At 45.0% G+C, this 23,803-nt stretch overlaps 1 protein-coding gene across 4 annotated transcripts; it reads right to left on the bottom strand.

Annotated features, from left to right (window-relative positions):
* Positions 1-1,632: 1,632 nt before the first annotated feature.
* CCDC191 (coiled-coil domain containing 191) lies at positions 1,633-23,782 on the bottom strand. Of its 4 annotated transcripts, none has more exons than XM_017834025.1 (16): positions 23,722-23,782; positions 21,513-21,642; positions 19,074-19,202; positions 18,361-18,539; positions 17,640-17,863; positions 16,705-16,861; positions 14,713-14,903; positions 13,726-13,975; positions 11,953-12,407; positions 11,350-11,444; positions 9,756-9,838; positions 8,244-8,345; positions 6,942-7,085; positions 5,603-5,755; positions 5,046-5,176; positions 1,633-3,556 (listed from the first exon to the last, which is right to left on the bottom strand). In XM_017834025.1, the coding sequence occupies exons 1-16, from the start codon at positions 23,767-23,769 to the stop codon at positions 3,424-3,426; spliced, it is 2,604 nt and encodes an 867-aa protein (XP_017689514.1). In that variant the 5' UTR covers positions 23,770-23,782; the 3' UTR covers positions 1,633-3,423. The 4 variants fall into 4 exon arrangements, with proteins under 4 accessions (XP_017689514.1, XP_017689513.1, XP_017689515.1 ...); XM_017834024.1 differs by having other exon boundaries at positions 1,634-3,556; positions 5,046-5,200; XM_017834026.1 differs by lacking the exon at positions 23,722-23,782 and adding an exon at positions 23,655-23,710 and having other exon boundaries at positions 1,634-3,556; positions 5,046-5,200.
* Positions 23,783-23,803: the final 21 nt, after the last annotated feature.

The following is a 23,803-nucleotide window of genomic DNA, read 5'->3' as shown; positions in this document are numbered from 1 at the left end:
GTGGCTGGTATCCATAATGCATAACAGGTCTGTAAAGATGTGGATCACACTGCAGTGGTTCATGGACCCTTCCTAGGCTAATTATTGTGTCCCGCCTCGCCTGGGGGGAGCAGAGGGAGTTAATACTTCAGGCACTGTTTCCCAGTTTGAGCTGGGCCTGGGAGACTTTGAAGAGACTGGTATACAGATTTAATAAGAACCTGTGGTCAGGCTTTTTGGGAAACTCTGTAAGAACTCTGGAGGGCAGGTGTCAGCAGAGGATGGGGAGTTTGCAATTACTTCAGGGTTCTGCATTTGCTCTTGTATCAAAGTGAAAATCCTCCTCCCTCTCCCTGTGCAGCAGAAGGAAAGTCTGGCTTTGCAGCCACCTCCCTCTCTTGCTAAGAAAAGCAAGGAGCTGACAGTCAGGAGTGTGCCTGAGCTGTGAGAGTGTGGGCTGATGACCAGCATTAAGGCATTGACATCTGTATCTATCCAAGTGCTGGAGCAGGAGGAATGCTCTGGCACAGCTGCAGGCTGAAGCGGTTTCCTTGGCAAAACACTATCATTGTGCCAGGGATTTTAGTGTCCCCTGTGCACATGTGCATCTCAATGGCATCATCTGGCACAGCCTTCCAAGGAGGTTTGAGTTGTTTTGGCCAAGTGTGGATTGAATGGAGAAGTCAAGTGGCTTCTTATCTCTGCTTTGATAAGAAGAGATCAGCATGTTCAGCATGAATGTGCCTGATCCCTGAACAACATCTCTCTTCCATAGCTGGATCCACCTGAGGCTTCAGCTCCATGCTTGCACTGGCAGTAGGCAAGGGCAAAGGGTTGTCAAATCACAGCTCCTCCTGTGTCATCCTTTGGCTTCTTGCTTCTGGAACTGTCCAACCAAGAAACATCTCACCAGGATAATCTTTCAAAGCTGCTAGGAATATAAGAAAACCCTGGAAGGTGAGAATATTGGAGACTAAGACCAGTTTCAAAAGCGTTGACTGTACTTCAAGTTCTTAGGGGGGAACTATGCTCTACATAAGCAGCATTACTTTCATGGATGGTGAGTGGGCACTGAAATGAGTGGGAGCTGTGGGCCTTGAGGACAAAATATGCATTGCTGGGGAAAGAATCTGCAGTTTAGAAGACTGGATGCACCCCTGAGTAGCCAATGGTTTGGGGTACCCTTTTAGCTGTGAGAGATGTAGATTCAACCCCTGCTCAGCCTGTTGCTGGAGTCAAGACCGGGCAGCATGTGGGTCCATCTACTCTACTACTCCATACTCCCTTACAGCTGCGGGTGTCCTGTCTCCAGCTCTCTGTAATGCTGCCTTCCCTCCTCCAGCTGAGGAAGGATGTGACTCTGCCTTTTGTCCTCTGGGTCACTATCCTGCTTACGCCGTGAATCCGGATGGAAGGTGGGCTGGAGATTTTCTTTGCTGTGTTTGTTGTCAAGCCTCACTAAGGAGGAAGTGAGCTTGGGAAAAGGCCACCAGTAAAATGGGAGCATAAGGGCTGGCTCAGAGGTATTCCAGGAGCTTGTTAGGCTCTACGTGGCAGAGGCTTCCAAAGGGGAGGATTGTACTAAGAGAAAGTGGATTGCTGTGCTGCCACAGTGTGCTGCTGTTAGCACCAAGTGTATCTGCTGGCTGCACTGGGGCATTATTTGGGTAGCTCAGCCCCCAGCTCTGCTTCTCCCTGCCTGTTTGGCTCAGGGAGAAAAACACTACCCTTCTGCAGTGCTTGTTCTTCGCTGCAAGACAAGTTATTCAGCCCTCTCTCAGCTTGTCACTTCCTCTCACAATCTGCCTTTGAATGTAGCCAGATGGTCTGTACTCGCCCACACTCCACGCAGGCACCTTCAGCTCCCTGCACTTGGATAATGTGCTCGTCTGACCTGCTGGTGGTCAGGTTTGTAAAGAGCCTTTAGGAGATGGTAAACGTTCATGTGTTGTAGAGGATGGATGTGGGAGGGAACCTGGGAGTGACAGTTGTTTTCAGACCTGCACCAAGAGCCTGCTTGACAGCCTGGCATGTGTGGGCAGGGAGGGTCTCTGGCCACATCCCTGTGAGCTGTCCACGTGGACAAATTCCCAAAGCTAAAGCTCTGGAGCCTGTTGCTGCGCTTGGGCACCTGACCTATCCTATGCAGGTCATCTTTATCTGCAGTGCTTAGTGCTGGTCTAGGTTCCTGACCCTGGACTTCTGTCTAGAGCCATTCAGCTGACTTCTGACACAGAATCTGCACCACCAGCTCAGTTGTGTTCATTTCAGATTGGAGTTTATTGGAAACTTTCAGTGCTTATATGGGTTTTACAAATGATCTGACACAACATAACAGTAAACTGTTGTCTTCTCTTCCTGGTGTTACTCAAGTGCTTCCTCTACTGCTAAATGCTTTTGAGAGAGCTTTGCCTATCTTATGAGGGGGAAGTGATTCCATCTTCCTGCCCTTATGCTGTTGCTAAGACATTCTGTATCTGAACAACACTACACTGTCTGCATTATGCTGCAGGTTAAGGTTAAGTAAGAAATCTTCATTTTAATCATGTCAGCTTTAGCTTATATAAAAAACACATCTGCCTTTTTCTTGGATTTTTGTCTTTTTTTCTTTGAAGTACTGGATCAAGTGAAACATCCCAGACAGACTTGCACAATACACCCTGAAATACTACAGTTAAACAGTTTGGGAAGTGTTTAAATTACAAGACAATGAGGCTCATAAACTTGGAATCACCACTTGCCACCACAGTCAAAGCACTGTGCTTGTGAACTGGCCAGTGCTGCCAGCAAGGTAGTCCCTCAAAAAAGAATCCAGGTTTTAGATTATCCATGTGCCATGCAATGATCTGGATCATTAGCAAATATGGTTTCCATAAACAGCTCTTCCCTCTCCTCCTCCCATCCAAACTTTTGTGGCACAGTTAGCCAGAAACTGTGCTCTGGGTGGCCAAGTTTGCAGCAGTGGTTGGGGCACAGCTGACAGTCAGGTCTGTCTGCTCTCTGAGTGAGCTCTCACTCTATAGAGTACTGGCAACAGAAATACACCAGGTTACTGCTTAAGGAAAAAGTGGTGCAGTTCAGTCCTGTGCTTCCTTTGGCGGAGGACTCCTGTTAGTGCCGCAGCTCTGTGTGTGGAAATGGCCTTGGCCTCAAACACACCCCGTGCTAGACTTTGGTTACCTAGGCTTCACAGCCACCAACCAAGACACCCTTACAGAGGCTTCACATGAGGAGCTTGTGGGGAATGACCTCGTGAAGTGCAAAGTGAAACTGTCAGATAAGCTTCCATATATGCTTAGTTTACAACAACAGTGACCGCAGGGAGCTTTCTTTGGCTGTCACTTGGCAGGCCTTCTCCTTGGACTTGTGTCAGTCAGCAGGGAGATAGCACTGAACAGAAATTTGGTTGTTTGTCTCCCTTCCATCTCCTTTGACTCCCTTTTGTCAGGTTTGGAAGTTGGGGAGAATTTCAGCTACTCTCCTCCGTAGCTGGTTTCTCCTTTCTTCTCTCTCCCTTTCCTTTTTCATCAGCAATCGGTACTGCCTCCATGCCTTGAATGCATTCAGTATAAGTCTCCTTAAAGAAATGAGAGACAAAAGGAACAAAGTGACAATATGCAGATGTGTACAAAACACAACAGGTAATAAAAAGATGACTTCTATTTGAGGGGGGAACTCCCCTAAAACAGCTGTGGGATATAGTCCTGCTGTTAGCCAGGGCTGTGACATGTTAAGCATCTAGGTGCAGATCACTCCATTGATATGTCAATCGTGCTGGGGAAAAATAACACATTGCCCCTTTTCTACTCCTCTCCACCAAGAATTTTGCTCCTCCCTCCGACAGAATTCATTAGCTGCTGTTGACTTAGCACTCTGAACAGGAAAGGTGTTTCTAGAAGAATAAACAGAGTCTCTGGAAGAAGTTTCTCCAGGAAAAATACAGGCTCCTTTGGTCCAGACCAACCCTTTGGGAGTACAGGCAGCTGGGTTCCAATTCTTACCTGATTTTAATCACCCCACCAAAGATGCCCTGCCCTGGCTTCCCATATGGTGATAGGGAATAACAGTCCTGTCTAAAGAATAGTTTGCTATGACAATGTCTGAACTGCCTTTTACCAGTGAGCAGAGGAAGAGGTAATGAGGAACAACAGGTGATTACACTCCTAATAGGAGGTCATATGTAGAATGAACCCAGTCTCTTCCTGCGTCTGAATTTCTCCTGGTTCCTCCAGTTTGCTGGCTTGTTAATGTTAAATCATGCACTGTTCTGATCTTACCGACCCAGCAAGCTAGAACAGGTTTGCTTTACCACGTAAGAGGTGAATTTAATTTAATTTTTCTTCCAAGGTGCTGCAGATTCTGTTTGGGCTATGTACAGACACAGCTTATTCATGACTGCATGCAGCTAACATGCTTTCATAATGAGGCAGGTGAGCATGCTTCAGTTTTCTGCTGAACTTTGACTATAGCTTTTTCTTCCTGTTAAAATGCATTTTATGGGACAAGGAATGGACTGGGTGTGTCCAACTCCAGTCATGACTGGTAGAACTATCTGTTTTAGTTCTCACTGCCAAGTCAGGCTGACGACAGCACAAATTGAAAGACTCCTTAAGTAGGATTTATAGTTGATCAACTTTGGATTTGTGAACTAAATCATCTGCTGTGGACAAAACAGTACTATGTAATTCCTACACAATCATTTGGCTTGCTATAATTGTACTTAAAGATTTTCCTAAGGCAGCTTTTAGCAGAAGCTGCATGGTCAGATCTGTTAATCAGCTTAGAAAGTTTCAGCTACTTATCTGCTTTCACTGTATTCTCTTTCAGCAGATTTAAAAGTCCTGTGAAGGGTACCACTACATTTTCTTTTCCAGGCTGCATGGAAACTTAGCATAAACCTCTGCTGATGTTTGTCCATATTACAGAAGCAAAATACCAGCAGTATAGAACCTGTTTCGTGTGCTCTTGGGGAGCAGATTACTGACCTGTCAAAAGTAATCCCTAAAATAGTCTATTGGTATATTAAACCTAAGTAAAAAGAACTGCTGCTGAGGGTGTATGCTTACTTGTTACTGTGTTCAGTAGCAATCTTCAGCTTCTCCCATAATGTCCTTTTTTCCTCCATGATAAGATCAAGCCATGCCCGCAAGTACTTCCTCATGAGGCAGGCTGCATGGAAGGTACTCGCTCTCTCCTCCTGAGTGGAGAGATAATCCTTGTACTAGGGAAGGAGGACGACAGAGAAACAGGTAAGAATACCTTCTTTTTTTTTTTTTTTTCCCTCCTCTCTCTCCCAGCCTCTGACCCAATAAACAGAGACAGAGCAGTGGTGAGACTGTGGCAGCGAAGGGTCGTGGGCACAGGAGAGGAGGAAAATCAGCAGGGTGAGAGAGTGCAAAGGTAGAGGAGTAGTGTGTAGGAGAAAATTCTGGGTGGAAGAGAATGATGGAGAGTGAAGAGCTGAAAGACAATCTCTGGAGGAGGGAATATGTTGCTAGAATGGAGACAGTATAACTCAGCAAAAGTTGTACTACAGGTGTGTGAAGTGAGGAGGGTGTGGTGAGGGGAAACTGTGGCAGCAGCCAGCTCTCTTGGTCATTTCTCCACTTTGGTGCAGGCCAACCTTTAGCCAGTTCCTGAAGCCCCATCTCAGTAACATATGGGAATAGAAGTCCTCAGCCTGAGACATCTTCTCCATGAGACTCTGCTGGGTGTCCTGAAGCCAAGTCATCAGGCATTTCCTCTGCAGGCCCAAGCAGTGGTGCCTTTGTGCCACCTGAGTGAAGACAGCAGAGACAGCAGCTGGTTACTTGGACTACTGACTATGTAAGTATAAAGCTACAGAAAACCAGATGCACTAGAAAATCACCTCAGCTTTTTGGGGCCCCCAAAATGCAGATGTCTGACAGCTGGAATAACCCCCCCACACAAAGAAGGGTCAGCATAAGGAACAAATCCAGTCTATCAGGCCATTGCTGTCACTTCTAGAGAATATCCTTTTGAATTAGATGCTCAGTTTAACATATTGTAAATGGAGCAGAGGCAGGGCCTGTAGCAGTTTAGGCCAACCCTGTCCATAATGCTGACCAGCAGGGTGGACATATGGAGCAGCTTGTATCCCTCTACTTCTTCCCAGCTGGAGGCCTGTGTGCATTTGGTGAACTACTGTGAGTAGCTCCAGTTCCAGTGACTTCAATGGACGCTTGCCAGCTTAGCCCTGGGCTCTGGCTAAATCTTCAGGATATGGCTGAGTGTTAGTGTACCTCTGGTAAGGCACGTCGAACCAGTCACGTACAGAAATGTTTCATTTGCAATATTCATGCATCAAGGTCTCAGAACTGTTCTGCACAGAAGGATATGGACAGGATAGAATAGATTGCTGGATCATCACCTGTAGTGTCCTGCCACTAGCAGTGGCCAACTCTGCACCAGCAGCAACTCCAGAGACAGGGAAAGAAAGCCCTGATGATAGGCTGGGGTCAACAACTAACTACAGTGGCTTGGTGGTATCTTACTGATTAGCTTTGCTGTGGAGTAACAGAACTGACAGGCTCATGTCCTATAACTTCAATTTAATTTTTTGGCCATATCACACTAACTTACCCTGTATTATTGGCATCAAATCATATGGCAGTTAGTACTGCAGACAAGCGGAGGCTAACAAAAGATGACTTCTCAATAGATTGAAATGCTTTCCTTTCTCTGTCCTTTTGGTTCCTGTTTAATCAGCTATAAATGAGGATGCCACCCTTGTGGGACTTAAAGACTTCTCATGATTATTGTCAGATGGGCTGATTTAAAGAGCTAATATAGGGCAGGGTGTGCAGGGAGAATTTTTGCTTTTTCCGTCTCTACCCGGTTTAAAAGCCTATTAAGGCTTCTGCTAAGTGCTGCATCTAGGAAGCAGCACTTTTTCTCTTCCTTCCGTGGCACCAGTCATTTCCTTTATCCTCAGCACTTACCACCAGGTTTTCCTTGGCTTGCTCCCTCAGCCTTTTCCATGGCACTATTCCCAGCTTTCTGAGCAGGACCTTCTCATAGTGATCTTTAGCCTTTTTCTGGAGCTGCTGCTCTTTCTCCAGCCTCCTCTGCTTCTCCAGTTCTTTCTGCAATACAAAAAGCAGTAGTTTTAATTCCCTCAGGATGAAGAGGATGTTAAACAATTACAATAGATTATCATATCGGAGCTGGAGGTTCTGACCTGACAGGAAATGGGGATCTGCATCATCTTTAGGAGTGCAGACCAGAGATGACCCCATGTACTAGAACCTGTGTTTGAAAGCAAACTGTCTTGAAAATTCTCCTGGGAGATGATGGTGTTTCTGAACACTTCCTTGGGCCATGTATCAGCACTGCAGTTTGGTACTACTGTAGCAGACATGTCATCTGTGGCTACCAGGAGGGCTGATGTAGCAGGAACCTCCTTTTATGGACCTCCACCCATGTGGGGCAGGCTGATTTAGTGAGTTTGGGGAGTGCAGCTTTCTGTGCTTATAAAACTAGATGGAAAACGTGTCCAAAAATGATTCTGAGTTTATGCATGGACCCTACCACTTAATCTAGCCTATATTGTAGGGGAAGGATGTGGGTATTGTCTAACTGTATAATATTGCTTTTGACCGATACTTAGGGATTTAGGTCAAACATTCTAAAACACTCAAACCAAGTAGAACAGTAGTTGCAGGTCAAATTCCTGTAGGATTTAAAATGTGCTATTTGAGTTATTAGGACAGCTCATTCCAAATAATAGTAATGAAGTGCAGCTATTCCTAGGCTAGCCCCAATGAGAGGATGGTTCTATTCTTCAGGTGGAAAGTCGCCCTTAATGTAACTGTCAGGCTTGTTTACTTTTAAATTGTGTATTAGTGACTGGTATCATTGTGTACACTGGATGGGGAACGCAAGTGAAAGGAGCAGTCTGAAAGCAGACTGAACATGCTGCCCCTGTGGAGGCTGATGTGGCTGTATCTCAGCACAGAATGTCCACCTGCTGGGGCCTCTAGTCCTGCTTTTCAGACAGACATTATGGTACTTCCTAGAGTGTTTGGCACACAGCCCTTCCCCTAATGTTGTCAAAAAGGGGGAAGGTGGTGAGTCTGTAGAGTAGGTGCTGTGCTCTACCCTCTCTGAGTTCTGTGTGGAACTCTGCTCTACTAATGAAGACCTTCATGTTACGTTACTCTGGCTGTTGACCAAGTACTAGTGGGTAATGGCTCTTCCCTATCCCTGATAAAGAGAGAGAAACAAGTGAGGTGTTTGGTTACCAGCTTCTGCTGCCTTCTCTCCTCTCGTCGTTTTTCCCGCAGAGCTTCCTTTTCCTCGGCCTTCTTCCTCTGTTGCGCTTCCTCTTCAGCCTTCAGCTGGGCCTTAAAATGGAGAAAGGTGAAATTTAATTTGATTCATATGACCTTTACAGTGAACACAGACCTCTACGCTTCCCTAGTATTCCTCTAGTATTGCCCAGCACCCGAAACTTCAGAAAGAAGCAGACTTTGTCACATATTAAATATGATCTGTGCTCAACAATGAACTGCGGAGGGGAGAAGGAGGGACTGTTCTTTTTACTACCTATATCTATCTATCTACCTCTATCTATCTATCTATCTATCTATCTTTCTACTACCTATATATATCTTTATCTTTCTTTGCCCTAAGTTATAGTATTTGTCCACTCTTCCCCTTAAAAAATGTAAACCGTACACCAAGTCATTAATTGGTAACTTGATCACTGAAGTCAGTTCTGAATCCCCGGGCTCTGTTCTCAAGTTTCATTTCTACATGCAAAGCAGCATTACACGTACCCAAATATTTCTTTCCCCAAACACTGAAAATCAAAGTTGTCTTGCTTCAGTACTGTCATATTTGGCACAATATTCTTCTCTGAATATTTATCTCCTCTCCTTGCAAACCACACTCTGCTCTCATTTCACAAAGCTTCTGCTCTTGGTGTACACATCAAAGGCCTAAAACCCAAAGCAAACATCATGCAGGATTACCATGACTGTGCTTGCTTTCTGATCTCTACAATTGTGGCACCTGCAGCTGAGAAAACCTAACCTGAAGTTGTCTGTCCGCTTTATAGTTAAAGTGTTCTGTAAGGCTCGCTTCAGCCTCCTGTGTATGTGAATATATCTCTTGCTTGGAGAAAGAGGAAATGCCTGTTGGTTTAGGATCCCAGTTATAAGCTTTCTAATCCTAATGCAACTTACTAGCAATGTTTTCAGTAACACCTTAATACCCTGAAGCTAAGAAGGCTCCTTTATTGGATGTGTATCACAGAATTTATTAACTATGCAAACATTGTCAGTATCTTCTCTTTTCAACAGAGATTTGGTAGAGAGATGACTTTTACTAAAGACTGCATGTCCTCACGCTGCACGTGACCAGACAGGAAAGGTAGGGAGGGGAAACCCGCCACTGCCAGGTCCCATCAAGTGGATCTCTGCATGCACTTTCACACTTATCATTCTCAGCAAAGACAAGCTATGGTCATGGGTTGGTGTGAAAAAAGTGTTGGGGGTGGTAAGGGAGGCTGCTTCTAGAACTGCAACTTCAATATGAAGTGTCTGCTCACGATACAGCATATTCATTGCCATATGCAAAAGCATCAATAACTACTTCTTTTGATGTGTGATGGACATCTGCTTTCTCACAAATTAAAAAACTCCTCCTTTGGATAAAGGGCTTTTTCTTGGTCGCTGACTCTGGGGTTAAATCAGCATTTCTTGTAACTGGAATGGTGTGAAAGACTGTATTTAGTTTTCCGCTTCCGTTACCAGTTTTTCCTCTGCTTTTCTTTGTTTGGCTTCCTCTAGTTTCCTCCTCTGTTCTGCCCGCTGAATTGCTCTCTCCTCCATCCCTACAGAAACAGAGGACATAAGGCTTAGTGAAAATAAGCTATGGGACAATGGCAGAAGTTTGGTGCACAAGGATAACCACATCACTCTACTGCCAGGCCCGCACTGCCCTGGCACTGCCCGCACAAAGGGACTTGCCTTCCGCTGCCTCTTAGGGCTGGCAGTGTCACGAACAAGGAACTTATAAATGCTTATGAGATGACTCAGGACTACTGCAATTACATTCACTCCACCCTCCTTGGTTGACAGTCACAGCCATGAGGCTCAGTTATGAAATAAGCTGTGTTCAAAGAGTTTGTCCCTGTCTTTCCTGATTGAGGGCTGAGGCTCAGGGCACATGATTTAGCAGTGATTGCTATGAGGTCTCCAGGAAGCTCCAGGAAATTGCTTATTTAAAGAGCAATTTCAAGACAGAAAGCATCCTTGTCACAGTGACATAGGGATATTTGGTCCTGCTAGTGAGAAACTACTGCTTAATGCTTCTTTTGGGAGATAAATTGCAATGCAATGATCTTGCTGGCCATCAGCAAAGGTGTTACAATGCTGATGTGACCACTCAGAACACACAGTGGAGTTGGGAACCTGTGCTTGCTTCCTCTGCAGTCACAAAGCACAGGCTGGAGAAATCGATAACTGGGGGCATCAAAGTGTTTTGAGCACAATAGGTTTCCTCACAGTCTTTTCTCCTTCAGTTGTCCCAGGATCCTCTGCCAAGGAAAATCATCCATTGGTAACTTATTCACTGAAGTTTTGGGAATCTTTAGACAAAAGCACTTGAGGGCTCTGAAAAATATGCTTACTGTCTCTAAGGTGTACAGAGTTCAGGCAAATCAGAGTGAGTGATGGCTTGGACTAGGTAGCATTGGAGCTCAACACAGTCAAAGAAAGGCAACTTCTAATGCCAAACTCAACTTCTAATACCAAACTCTGATGATCCCAAAACGGTTAAAATATCACAACGTTCATATTCCAGACAACCTTTAATGCTGACCATGACAACTAGCATTTATCGTGTATGTGCTGTTCCAGTGTGGCCAGAGAAAGGGAGATATCTCACAAAAGGAAGGGATCTGGACCTCCTTCCCCAGCCTGGTTACTGTTGTCTCAGAAAACCTTGGGTAGGTACTTAATTCCCTTTGAAATCTCAACACCTCTGTCAAAGTCAGATGAAAATGACTGGTGAGTTTAAGCGTCTCTTGGATGGCAAAAAAACCCGTAGAGCTTCTCTCTCTGGGCCTTGTCACACCAGAAATGATTACAAGTGTTTGGAGTAACTGCTACAACAGTGTACTAAGTGTGGATGTAAGGGTCTTGCAGTGACCCATGTTTTACATGATGTGGGCATGAAAACAGCTCACCCTCTCACAGCACTGGTCAGGCTGGGAAAGAGTGTGCTGAGCTTTACTTACATACTATCATCAACCAGCAAAGCTGAGGCAAAGGAAGAGAGATATTTTGAGACAAACTGTTGAGAAAAGCGATCAGAAATGGTTTTTGCTATCTAGAACAATACCTTTCAGTATTGGATGAGCTGAGGTCAGCTGGTTGGAGGGCCTCCTGTCTTGCATTGCTACCCCTGTGTTTTCTGGCCCATGAGAATCAGGTGAACTATGAAAGGAAAGAGTTAAGAAATTCATCAATGAATGTGGTGAAATGATGTTTCACACCTACCACCTATGGCCTTGTAGTTTCTGTTCTCCATTTTGCTGCATTTTCATTCTGAATCCCTGATATACCTTTCTTCTGCTTGAAATGGGATTAATGATGCATCCTTGTAAAGGAACTGAGTTCCAGGGCTGCTATATGTTCTGAAATACTGAGGATGATGTTCTCTTTTTTCCTAACTAAAATAAATCCCTGCTGCTACTATGTGTGACACTGGTGTTGCTATTTCTAAGTGGATCCTGTATGGATCATGGGGTGTCAAGCCATTGCAAAAAAGGGAGAAGGACAGAGAACTATGGCTAGCCTGATACTATCCTTGAGGTTAAAACACAGCTGAGAGGAAGAACAGATAGCATTAGTATGACTGAAATGTACCTGGCACATTCTGGCTCAACTTGAGTAGGAATGAGACATGCTGAGTAACTGACCCTGATTTATTGAGGGCACATACCTCAAAGGGATTGTATGCTTGCATCTTGATTGTTTTTCCTCTCTGGTTTGAGAAACAGAATTGTCAATCAGCTGGGTTACAGCTGTAGCTTGTGCTGCCTCTTCCTTATCTCCGCTCAGCCTCTGATTTTCCTGCAGCTTAAGGATCAGCTCTTGCTGTTTCTGAAGCTGCTGCCTCTGCTCCTCAATCAGACGTTGCTGGAAGGCATGACGGTGCTCAAAACGGCTTCCATAAGCAGGAGATGTCTTTGGACCAAGTGCCTGAAACTGCTGGAGGACAGTAGCTACTTGATTCCTATACACAGCCTGGTCCTGGACACTCAAGGCTGCATGTTTTACAGTAATCTCCCAGACAAATTTGTGTTTTCTGCAGAAATGAGATGTATGAACAGTATCCCAACAAGCGTGGTCTCTGGTCTGATCAGGCTCCTTCTGTATGTTGCAAGTTTCAGTTGGCTGGAGGAAAAAAAAAAAAAGGAGGAAAATTTGGCATGGATTGAAACCAAGCACTCTTCTGCCCTTACTATACAGTGGTTTTTTAAATGCAAATCTAGTGAGATGCCTGAGAAGTAGGGTAATCTCAGCTATGCAATCTTTATTCAGTTCCTAGTCAGGCCAGAGAGGCCCCATTATGCACAAAATGGGAGGCTGTGGGAAAGAACTGTTAAGGAGCTCTGTGCCATTTCACTGGGAGGAAGAAATCTTGATCAGGCAAGAGCTTTGGCAGGAACATATCCTGAATATTTTGCTAGGGAGCACATCTTAGGACAGCTTATTTCTGGGGGACTAGCACACTCCTTTTTGTACTTTGTTGCCTCCACTCAGCGCTCAGATGGAGAATAAAGGGACAAACAGTTGTTGAAGTGATCTACATGACTGAATGGTCCCTTTTCAAATGCAAGAGAAGTCTACACAGTGCTGCTTACTCATGCCTCTTCTCCAGCCTTGATAAATAATACCATGAAACAGATGCACAGTGGGGAATGAGGCTGAGGCTTTTCTGACATGGTCATTCTCTGAAGTGGCATCAGATATAATGTCTGCTTTCTGGTTCCTAGGTCAAACCCCAAATTCGGTCCCATTCTTCCAGCACAAATTTTATCAAAAATAAAACGGGCCTACTAGGAGAATATAAGCACTGAAGGAAATCAACTTTTGCTGACACTTAAGGAAATGAAAAGCTTCACATGAAATATGTGTGTGTGAGCTCTCATGCTGAGATCGGGATATTGCTGTAGTACAAGTTTTAGAGACAGAAAAAAAGGTCAGGATCCGACCTGACAAATGACAATTTAAGGAAGCAACCTCTGATTCTTCTCTCCTACCTCCTTGTGATGTGCATTATCCTAAAACAGCCAGGGACAACCTTTTTTTTTTTCCTACACTTAAATGCCAGAGAGCTGCAGTGGCATGAAAAAAATTCTCTTGTCATGCAGTCAAGTTACTCTTTTTAAGTCTAAGTTGCCATCAAAGATGTAACTAATCTCTCAGTAAAAGTGATCTGGAGGTGGGATGCTCATTGCAACTCACAGTACATGAAGGGCTGTTCTCTGGCAGCACTAGAGATTATTTTTAAAACTCATCCATTGTCCTTCACATCTGCCTCTGATTTTTAGACTTCTCTCCTGAACAGTTGCAGGCAGGTATTGGGGTGTTGCCCTGGGAAAGAAGCCTTGCTCCGGGACAACGTGCTCTTTATTTCAGACTGCACAAAAGAAGTACTTTGTAAGAGTCCTGGGATGCCAACAGACAAAATTACGTGGGAAGGATTTACCTTGTCTTGCTGTAAATCTTGATGATGGATTACTTCTGCTGTCCCAGGCTGGTTAACCTCCAGTGGCCTGTGCAGACCACCCTTCCCCTGTGACACAGCCTCCAGCAGCTGTGCCATCTTTCTCTTCGTCTCCTCCCTCTTGATCTGCAGCTCTCGCTTTTCCGTCTCTGCTCGGCTCCAGCGCTGCCAGGCCATGAAGCAGCAGCGCAGGAGCCGTTGCTGGTTATGCTCTGCAGCCAGTTGGTTCTTCCTGAATGAGGAAGAGCTTGTGTTATGACAGGAGTAAGGCTTCTGCCCAGGCACAAAGCTCCATAATTTCCTGAGTCTTTTTGTTGCTTAACTCTGAAGGCCCTCTGAAGCTGTACAGACTTCCTCTAAGGAGGAGTGGGAGGGCAGAAAGGATGCCTGCTATTTTGAATTTAAGTTTCCCTAGTTCACATTTTGCTGTTCCTATGCCAATCCTGGGCTGTGGGATAGTTGCGAAAGAGGTATCGTGTTCCCTGGCCAGCATAGAGGAAGTGACAGTGTCTCACCACTGAAGCCTGCCAGACACCTGCAACAGCAAAATTTTCTCTGGATGATAGGGAATTCATCCAACAGCCTCCTTAATGAAAGGCACTACCCAAAATGATCGTTGCTATACTACTACTGAAATGGCAAATAAATATATTAATCAGGAATAAATTTGGCAACTCATATTCTCCAGAGTCCAGAGCAAGCCAGGGTGAGATTTCCAGGAAAAATACCTACAGAGAAAATGAGACACAGGCTTGTTGGAAAGGGCTAAAGCTCTTGTTTATATCTGTCCTCCTTTTCATCTGTGCCACAACGCCTCTGGCAGACTGCAGGCAATGTAGCAATTTTCTCCAAAAGCTGCTGTTTCCCTCCTGCTGGCTAATAACTGACAAGCTCCTTTTACAGACCCTGATCACTGCTCTGCCCAAATACTGCTGCAGTAGGAGGAATTCCACAGTATAGGGTCACTACCTGTTTTGATCTTGGAGATGAACTTCCAGTTGCTGTGTCTCCTGCTCTACTTTCTGGGCCCAAGTATAATTTCTCCAGGCTCGCAGGGCCTTCAGTTGGCATCTCCAATCAGCAAGGGCTCTGGCTTTTCCCATTTTGATTCTCTGCTCCAGAATGACTTTCAGCCAAGCAGAGAAATGTCGTTGCAGGCACTGCATGGGAGAGTTTCAGAAAACCAATGAGCAAGATACAGCCAGTCACACAAATGCTGATCCTCTCCGCCCTTCCCCTTATCTGACTTTCCTTTTTGAGATTCTTCTTGGAATCCTCACTGTAAACAATTACCTTGAGGGTAAAGAAGAAGTAATGCAGAGCATGTGCAGGTCTTCTACAAAAAGCAGAAAGGATCTGGAGAGACATGTCATATCATGTGTCTCTACACTTTGGAGTGAAATGCACTTAGTTCACCAAGTGTAAAGGAATAAAATGGGTGAGGAATATAGAATTTCTAGAGAATGGGAAGATGTTTCAAAATCTAGAAAATGTCTAAGATGCTACAGCTAAGAATGCTTCTGTGAAGAAGTGTTGCTTTTTTAAATTTTTTTTTTAACTTAGACAAAAATCAAGACACTTCCTAGAGTGAATTTATGGCACGGCCTCAGCTCATCCTTGTTCCAGTAGGAAGCCAAACCTTTCCCCTATTGTGTAATTAGACTCGATGCCTTTGGGAGTGATTTACATTGTACAGAACAGCAATTTGCTATCTAATCTACCCCATAATTCTAGCCCTCTCACTGCAGACACTGTTCATTTTGATCCTCCAAGTGGGTCAACTCACAGGACTCTGCTGTTCCCCTTTTGTCGTAGTGCCTTATGTTAATTGTGTTCCTCTCACTCACTGAAATCTTCAAATGGAGACTTACAAAAAGTCAGTGCATTAGCTATTCTTTCTGCTTTGGGAAAGTAATCAAAGTGTCACCATTGCTTAGCTCAGCTAAGCTGTGGCTTCTCACATTACGCCAGTTCTAAATTGTTCTGTGGTTTCATTCATGCTTATCTTCACAGCTTAGACTGTGCTGGAGAGAGGTTGTGTACTGCTTAACAGCAGCCAAGCTCAAATCCAGCAGATGGGCTGATGGAGTGAGCCATGAGGAGAATCACCATAAAAGCTATGGGATTATTCTGCTAAAAAAAAAAATCTAGATATAGATATGCAGACACTAATGATTTTGACTGCTCTATTAATTAAAAACATTATGTGATGGATAGCATTCATACCTGCACTCAGGAAATTTATTCCCTTTCCTGAGACTGCCCATATAAAATTATTCAGTACTAGGAGATCACTCTTTAATTGCAAGTATTTGATACACCATGTTTAACCCAGAGCTGACCATGGTATCAGAATAATGAAAGTAAAAGAAAGAGGTTCCTACTGGGAATTATTAAAAGAGCTGTTGCAATAACACAGAATATTCTAGTGCACCCAGCAGGAGTGGATCCCTGAGGAACCCGTTACTGTGGATGTGCTGACATACTTCAACTGCCGGAGACACAGCTCAAAATTCATCCCAGGCTGCAGCACTTCTCTTTCTTCTCCCTGCTCCTGGAGGGCAATCTTTAAAATGCCTTTCCACGCACACAATAAATGCTTCCCCGGCCTCTTTTCTGTCACTTTCCCCTTTTAATTCCTTCCTTAAGGCTCTGCTGCCTTCCCTGTACAATCTGCCTATTCCTTGACTGCAGAAGCCTTTATGTGTGAGAGACACATCTTTTTTGCAACTCTAAGTGAAACGTCCCACTTGAGGCACAGGCACACTGGGGTTGGACTTCAGGATTTCTTGCTCCTAGTCTTACAAGGTACTTTTTGCCCTGCTCTCCTACTTTCCTGGTATCAGGAGGTCTTGGAAAAAATAACAAATTCCACACAACCAGGGCTTTTAACTTCAGTTTTGCACACGGTAGCCAAGGGCAGGTAGTGCAGAGTCTCAGATAAAGAGAGGTGATGCTCACTCTCTGCTTACTGGTGTGAATCCTGCGCAGCAGCTCCTCAGCCCTTCTCTGTTTCTCCACTCCTTGCTCTTCTTTCCTCAGGACCAGGGGTGGTGACACAGTAATGGGTACCTCCTGCATTGACAGCTTCTGAATTTTCTCTTGTCTCTTCCCCTCCCTGGAAAGTGAACAAACATACAGATCTAATGCAATTATATACAATCTAATAATCTTTTTGGCCAGTCCTAAGAGAATCATCTCTACAGCTTAGAAAGTTCCTGATTATTTAACTCGGCCTTCTTAAAAACTGACTCTGTAATGGTTTGGGGTCCCAGAGATTAAACAGTCTGAGCATTTCCAAAATATAGCAGGCAGAAGAAAATAGTAAAGCATTTCAGTAAAGATTTCACTAAAGCACTTATATGAGAAGGTTTAGGATCTCAGGGCTGCCTAAGTAAATAAATGGCATCCCTAAAACTAACATCTCTGTGACAATCCAAGCTCAGCAAAAGGAAAAAAATTGTCTCTGCAGAATTCTCAGCCAAGAATGCTCTTTATTCTCTCATAGCAGGGGAAGTATTGCAAGTGCTAGACTTTCAACAGACTATTTTTTTCTTTTTTTCTGTGTACTGGCTTCCATGCTGCATTAGACACTAACAAGGCTGGATGTGGCCATGGAGTGGATGGAGAGAATCTTTGGTGGTGCAAACACACTCCTGCTTTGTGATTCAGTGCACATACTGGTAATGGCTGAGGGGAGGATAACAGTATCTTTAGCCCATCTTCCCACTGTGATAAACTCTGCCACTGATGTTGGTAACAAAGGACTAAAAGGTTTTGAGATGGGTTTTTGACAAGAGAAATAACAGCTGCTTCTTTAGTACCACCACTACTCTTATATTTAACAAAAGGAGCTGATAAGTGTTCTTCATTCTTTCCCTGCCTCCCTCTCTTACATTCTCCATGCTTCTGCCACAGTGAGCCTCTTCTCAGCCATTTCCTTTCGCAGCTTCACCATTTCCCTCTGGATCTCCTCCTCCTCCTTCTTGGCCTTCAGGGCCTTCCTTCTATCCTCCTCCTGTGCTCGGAGCTTGGCCTCAGACAGAACTGCTTTCTTCAGGGACTCTTCTTGTCTCTGAAGCTCTAATGCCTTCTGACGCCTCATTCGGTTTTCCTTCACCTGGGAAGGAGGAAATCGACAAAAGCAAACAGGAAAGGCTGAAGAATTTGAGGTTCATTGTACACTGACAGGGTGGGTCACAATCCACCTTTCACATGAGGCAAGCAACCCTATCCGTAGCTGGCACTGACTGGAGAGATACTGCTCTCAGACTAGAAAACAATCCATTCCAGAGAGTAACATTAAACCAGTATTGCTTGATGGGAGCAAACTCAGAACTAACTGCTGTGGCAGCTTTTTTTGTCAGTAAGGAAGGGGGTAACCTGAACAGGCGTAGGAGAAGATGACTGTGTAAGCTACTGTTGAATGGCTAATATGGCCATGGAAATGCAGTAATGTTTCAGCTGAACTGTGGAAGACTATCCTTGGGTATTTGCCTCCAAGTCAGAGATTATTGCAGCCTGGGAGAGAATAGTGGGCAGGTATCACTGAGCATTTACTCTAATCCTGTAACCCTCCATCTTATTCCTTTTAACTGCGCTGCCTTGCCTGCTCACCTGCTTGTGTCTGAGCTCCATGATTATTCGTGGATCTGCAAGTTTTTGTTTTTCTTTGATGTCTTCAAGTCTAAGATGTTTCATTATCCCACAGTTCACATCTTCACTCTGCAAAAGATGCTGCAGGTATTTCTGGACAGAAGAACTTTCCATTTCACGTTCCAGATAGCTGCACAAGTCTGAAATGAGAAGTTCAGATTATCTCAGGCTAGTCTGAAATGAATAAACCCCTCTGTGTCAGATCACAAAGACTAATGTAATTAAAGGGATCACTTCCCAGACTGTGAATGCATTTCTGATGAACACAGACACACTGACTGCACTCCATTTATCCTCCGTCATAATCAATCTCCCATTGAACAGGCTAGAGCAGTAACAATGTTTCATTCAATTTTCACTGCCTTGCCTCTGAGCATCTCAAACGGCTGTATAAACTTGACAGGCCTCAAAAATACCCTTTCAAAAAAGAAAAAAAAAATTCTTTTACAAAGGGAGACATTGAATGTTTATGAGGTGCAATTGTGCAGCCTTACAGCAAGCTGCTGTAATAACTGGGGGAGAAAAATCACCACATCTAATCTTGTTTCTACCGAGTCCACTATCCTGGCCTCAAAACAACTATTAGCTCTCAGTGTGACAAGCCAGGAGACTCGGCCCCCCTCCCTAGCACATCCTCAGAGAGGAAATCAGGAACTGCTTTGCAGTGCTCTCACCATCAAACTGCTCAGACTTTGGAGAGGCTGCAGAAGTCACTTCCAGAAGGACAGAGTCAACTTCATCTTCTCCATCACTCAGATCCAGTTGCAGTTTGGACTTCATCCAGTTCCTGAGCAGCTCTTGGGCTATCATGAAGGAAGACACTGATGACTTCACTTGCTTAAAAAATACATGGATAAGTGTAAGCTAGCAAGACTCTGTCTCTGGAATAGTTATGTAACATGTTGGGAATAACTTAAAGCTGATCTGCAACAGAAAATGAAATAAGGCTAATAGTTCTGCTCTCATCTTGATCTGTAAAAGAACAGGAAGAGAAGGCGGCAAACTTTCTGCCTGTCACGCACGTCACATATGAACTCTTCTCCACTTCATTTTCCCTACAAGATTCTGTGGACATTTAGATCACTCGTGATTATTACAGCATTTATCAAGGAGATGGGATTCACATGAGGTAATTCATAACTCAGATAGCTTTCAGATGTTTTACCACTGCACTCGCAGACACTTAGATCTATTTTCCACATGTACAACCATGGTTGCCATATGTTAAATACAAAAGAACCACTGTTTGGACAAACATTTGCTTCATGTGTACAAGTTAACCTTTGCAAGTGCCACAGCTCGAGGAGCAACTGGTGAGTCTAGATTACAAATCTGTCAGGTGGCAAGCTTCACCTGGGACTACCTGTACGCAGAATTAAGACTGCCACTACAGGAATGCACCCATGATGGATGTGATACTCCTCAGTGAGCTCAAATACCTAACAAACAACTGGGTATAAAATTCTTCTATGGACTACTTGCATCTCCACTCTTCTGTGGGAAAACACAATATTCCTTTTTCAGAGTTTCTACTCAAAAGCAAGGACAGCTGCCTGTCTGCTGCCTCAACAAACCACCTGGCCTTGCTGCATGGGTGGCCAAACTGCTCCTGAAGCAGACCACAGGGCTGTAAACTCAGGAGCAGCCCCCCAAGAAGCAGAGCCATCCTGAGCTATCCATGTGGTGAGGATGGGCAAAGAGCAGGGATCAGCAGCCACTAGAGTGCGAGTCATTCCCTGTAAAGGCACACAGTCAACAGACAGGAGGAAGCAGCTGCTCCAGATCTCCAGTTCTAATGCAAAGTGAAGATGCTCCCTGGTATTTCTAAGGTAATAAAGCCTTTTTCAAATTTTCTTAAAAAAGGACAGGTTTTTTTGAAGAAAACATAAATCTAATGTTTATTGTCCTTCAAATCACCTTTATTATCTCTCAGGCCAGTTCATGAACAGGGAAATATATCTGATAACAGAAAGAAGAGAGAAAAACTACTTGTCACTTGGGGAAGGGTTACTCTTTTTGACTAGGATTTGTGATCTTATCGTAACTGGAGTAAAGGGGTTCTGGTACTCTTCTTATTGATACCTTTCTTTGCTAAGCGGGCTATGTGTAGGTTAATACCATTAAGTATTCTAATAACATATTCCAGAGAAAAGATTTTCAGTTGAGCTAGGAACAATCTTGAGGGATTGGTAGCTATAAAAAGGAAAACCCTAGCAGAGAAGGACAAATAAAAATAAAAAACATGAGGAAAGCAAGCAACCTTTCCACCAAAGGAAAAGACAAAGCTTTTCACCAAAGCAAAGACTTCTGGAGCACCTTTGGAGCCACTGTGCTGTATAATGCATTCAGACAGTGCACTGTGAACAGACAGGTGTATGCTGTGCTATTAGTTGATACCTTGATGATTACAAGTGAAAAAGCTGAGTTCCTGTATTGAAGTGGATGCTCTTAAGATGTGTCAGTGTTCTGTTCCTTAAGGCTTTTTTCACTCTAAAAAGAATGGTTAACTCAGTTTTTAAAATCCTGTCTCCTATCAGCATTTTACACTGCAGACATACTTCTAGCACTGATGGAAGATAATTTCCCTTCTTTTTGTTTCTTAAATCTACCACAGCTTTATTTTCAAACTTCGGGTTGCGGCTGCAGGCATTACAAAAGGCATATTTAGCTAATTAGTGAGGAAAGTGTTGCATGGGAATCAAAGCAAAACCACACAATTATTTATAGATGTGAAAGTTACACAGAGCAACTCCATTTCCACATCTGGCCTGGTACCAAAAATATGTCAGGTTATTTCACCTGGTTTCCTACAGCCCACTAACTTGTATTTGACCATACAGTGTGTCTTCAAGGGCAGAATTTATCCCTGTCTTGACCTGATAACTCCAAGAGACAGAGAACTGATCCTTCTCTTAGGTATGCTATTGAAGATCTGCCTTGAGCTCCAGGAACTGATCCTTCTTATGCCTTTCTCCATTAGATGAAAGACATCCTACTAGGAATGGTTTCTTACGATCTCAAGCTTTTCAAGAGCCTGTTCAGACCAGAACCGCAAGGCTGGATCAAGAACAGTTCATTTTAGACAGCTTGTGGCAAGCAGAATTTTAGCTCACCTTCCTCACAGGCCTCATCATGATCTTGCAGCTGTTCCATGGTTTCCAAACTTGTTACAGGACCCCAAGGCCCCTGTGGGTAGCTTGACTTTTGATGGGAAAAAGCTTCAGAGACAGCTTGGTCCACTCTCTTTAAATTGAAGAAAGGAAAACATTTCTGAGTATTGCTGCAGATTAATTTTGACATTTCCCATATCCATGTTTCTCCTCCAGAGATAGCAAACATTAGTGGGAATGTAACACAAGATAGCACAGCTGTTAGATTTCTTTTGAAACACGTTTTTCTGATTGCTTGATTGACTGGATAAATTTGACTTAGAAGTCATTAAGCAATAAACACTCATTTGGCAATTAGTGTCAATCACAGAGGTTGGAGAACATGCAGGGAGAATGCAAACACCCAGCCCCTGGGGACTGGATGGAGACTTGCTGAGCTAGTCCCCAGCAACCAGCAACTATGAAATTTGATACCAGCTTTTTGTCATAGCCAGGCTGGTCACTGTACTCTGAGAGACTGTCCAATATTCATCTCTGAGATGTAAATGGCCCTGACGTGTCACTGTGTTTTCACATGCAACACCTGTACCCTGGACAGTCTGTACTTCTGCATAACTCCTTCCCTTTGTGTGGCTGCCAAAGGCCTGGGATGCTGCCTGAGGAGGCAGATGCACACTCATACCTGCCATAAGAAGCAGGCTGAGGGTGGGAGCATGGGTGTGCTGAAGAAAGCAAAACAAAGGGAAGTTCACCCTAGAATTCTCTTTCTTTGATGTCAGGTGGTTGTAGATGCAGGAGATGATGCTTTAGGGTAAATCTCTTGTATTACTTGCCCGTACAACCTGCGGTACTGCTCGACAGCAAGTTTTGTGTGTTGACCCATGAGTTTTTTGCATAGCAACGAGATAACCTTACTCTTCATAGAGTTTGGGTTGGAAGGGACCTTTAAAGGTCATCTAGTCCAACCTCCCCACCGTGGGCAGGGACATATTTGATAACACCAAGTTGGATGGAGTGTTGCTCTACTCGAGGGTAGAAAGGCTCTGTAAAGAGGTCTGGACAGGCTAGATCGATGGGCTGAGGCCAATGGTATGAAGTCAACATGGCCAAATGCTGGTTCCTGCCCTTGGGTCACAACCACCCTAGGCATTGCTACAGGCTTGGGGCAGAGTGGCTGGAAAGCAGCCCAGTGAAAAAGGCCCTGGGGGTGCTGCTTGAGAGGTGGCTGAACATGAGCCAGCAGTGTGCCCAGGTGGCCAAGAAGGCCAATGGCATCCTGGCCTGTATCAGAAATAATGTGGGCAGCAGGACCAGGGCAGTGACTGTCCCTCTGTATTCATCTCTGGGGAGGCCACATCCCTAGTCCTGTGGCCCAGTTCTGGGCCACTCCATTCAGGAAAGGCATTGAGGTGCTGGAGCATATCCAGGGCAACAAGGCTGATGAAGGGTCTGGAGGCTAAGCCCTATGAGGAGCATCTGAAGGAGCTGAGATTGTTTAGCCTGAAGAAAAGGAGGCTCAGGGGGACCTTATCACTCTCTACAACTACCTGAAAGGAGGTTGTAGCCAGTTGGGGTCGGCCACTTCTCCCAGACAAATGACAGGATAAGGGGGAACAGCCTCAAGTTGTGCTATGGGAGATTTAGATTGGATATGAGGAAAAATCTCTTCACTGAAAGGCAGGAACAGGCAGTGGAACAGGCTGCCCGGGGAAGTGCTTGAGTCACCATCTCTGGAAGAGTTCAAAAACCGTGTGGATGTGGCATTTGGGGTGAACACGGAGGTGCTGGGTTAACGGTTGGACTTGATGATCTTAGAGGTCTTTTCCAACATTAATGGCTCTGTGATCTTCAGCCACCTCGGGTTGCTCAGAGCCCCTTCCAACCCGACTCTGAATGTTACCGTGCAAGTTACTCCACCTCGACTCCACCACTGTTCCACGCTACCAGACCCAAACCTAGGCAGGAGGATAAGAAACACAACAGCGTTCCAACCACCCGTCTCCCTTCCTGAACCCAAGTTTAAACGCTGCCAACTTTGGCGCCGTTCGCTCGAGCCCTGCGCGGACTTCCCACCCCCCCCTCCCCCGCCGCAACTCCCCCGCCGGCAAACCGCACGGCCGCTGCCTGGGAAGCCTCGCCCCTGACCCTGCCGTGCCGGGATGCCAGGGGACCATCCCGCCCCCGGCGCCCCCCCCGAGCCGTGCCCCGTTACCTCCGGGAGGCGCCGCCAGCGGAGCAGCGGCAGCCGCTGCCCGGCCATGGCAACGGAAGGGCGGCGCCGGCGCGCGGCGCCC

The sequence above is a fragment of the Lepidothrix coronata genome, unplaced genomic scaffold (assembly GCF_001604755.1).
Source record: "Lepidothrix coronata isolate B3197 unplaced genomic scaffold, Lepidothrix_coronata-1.0 Scaffold226, whole genome shotgun sequence".
Taxonomy (NCBI): domain Eukaryota; kingdom Metazoa; phylum Chordata; class Aves; order Passeriformes; family Pipridae; genus Lepidothrix; species Lepidothrix coronata.
This window is presented reverse-complemented; position numbering and strand designations above follow the sequence as displayed.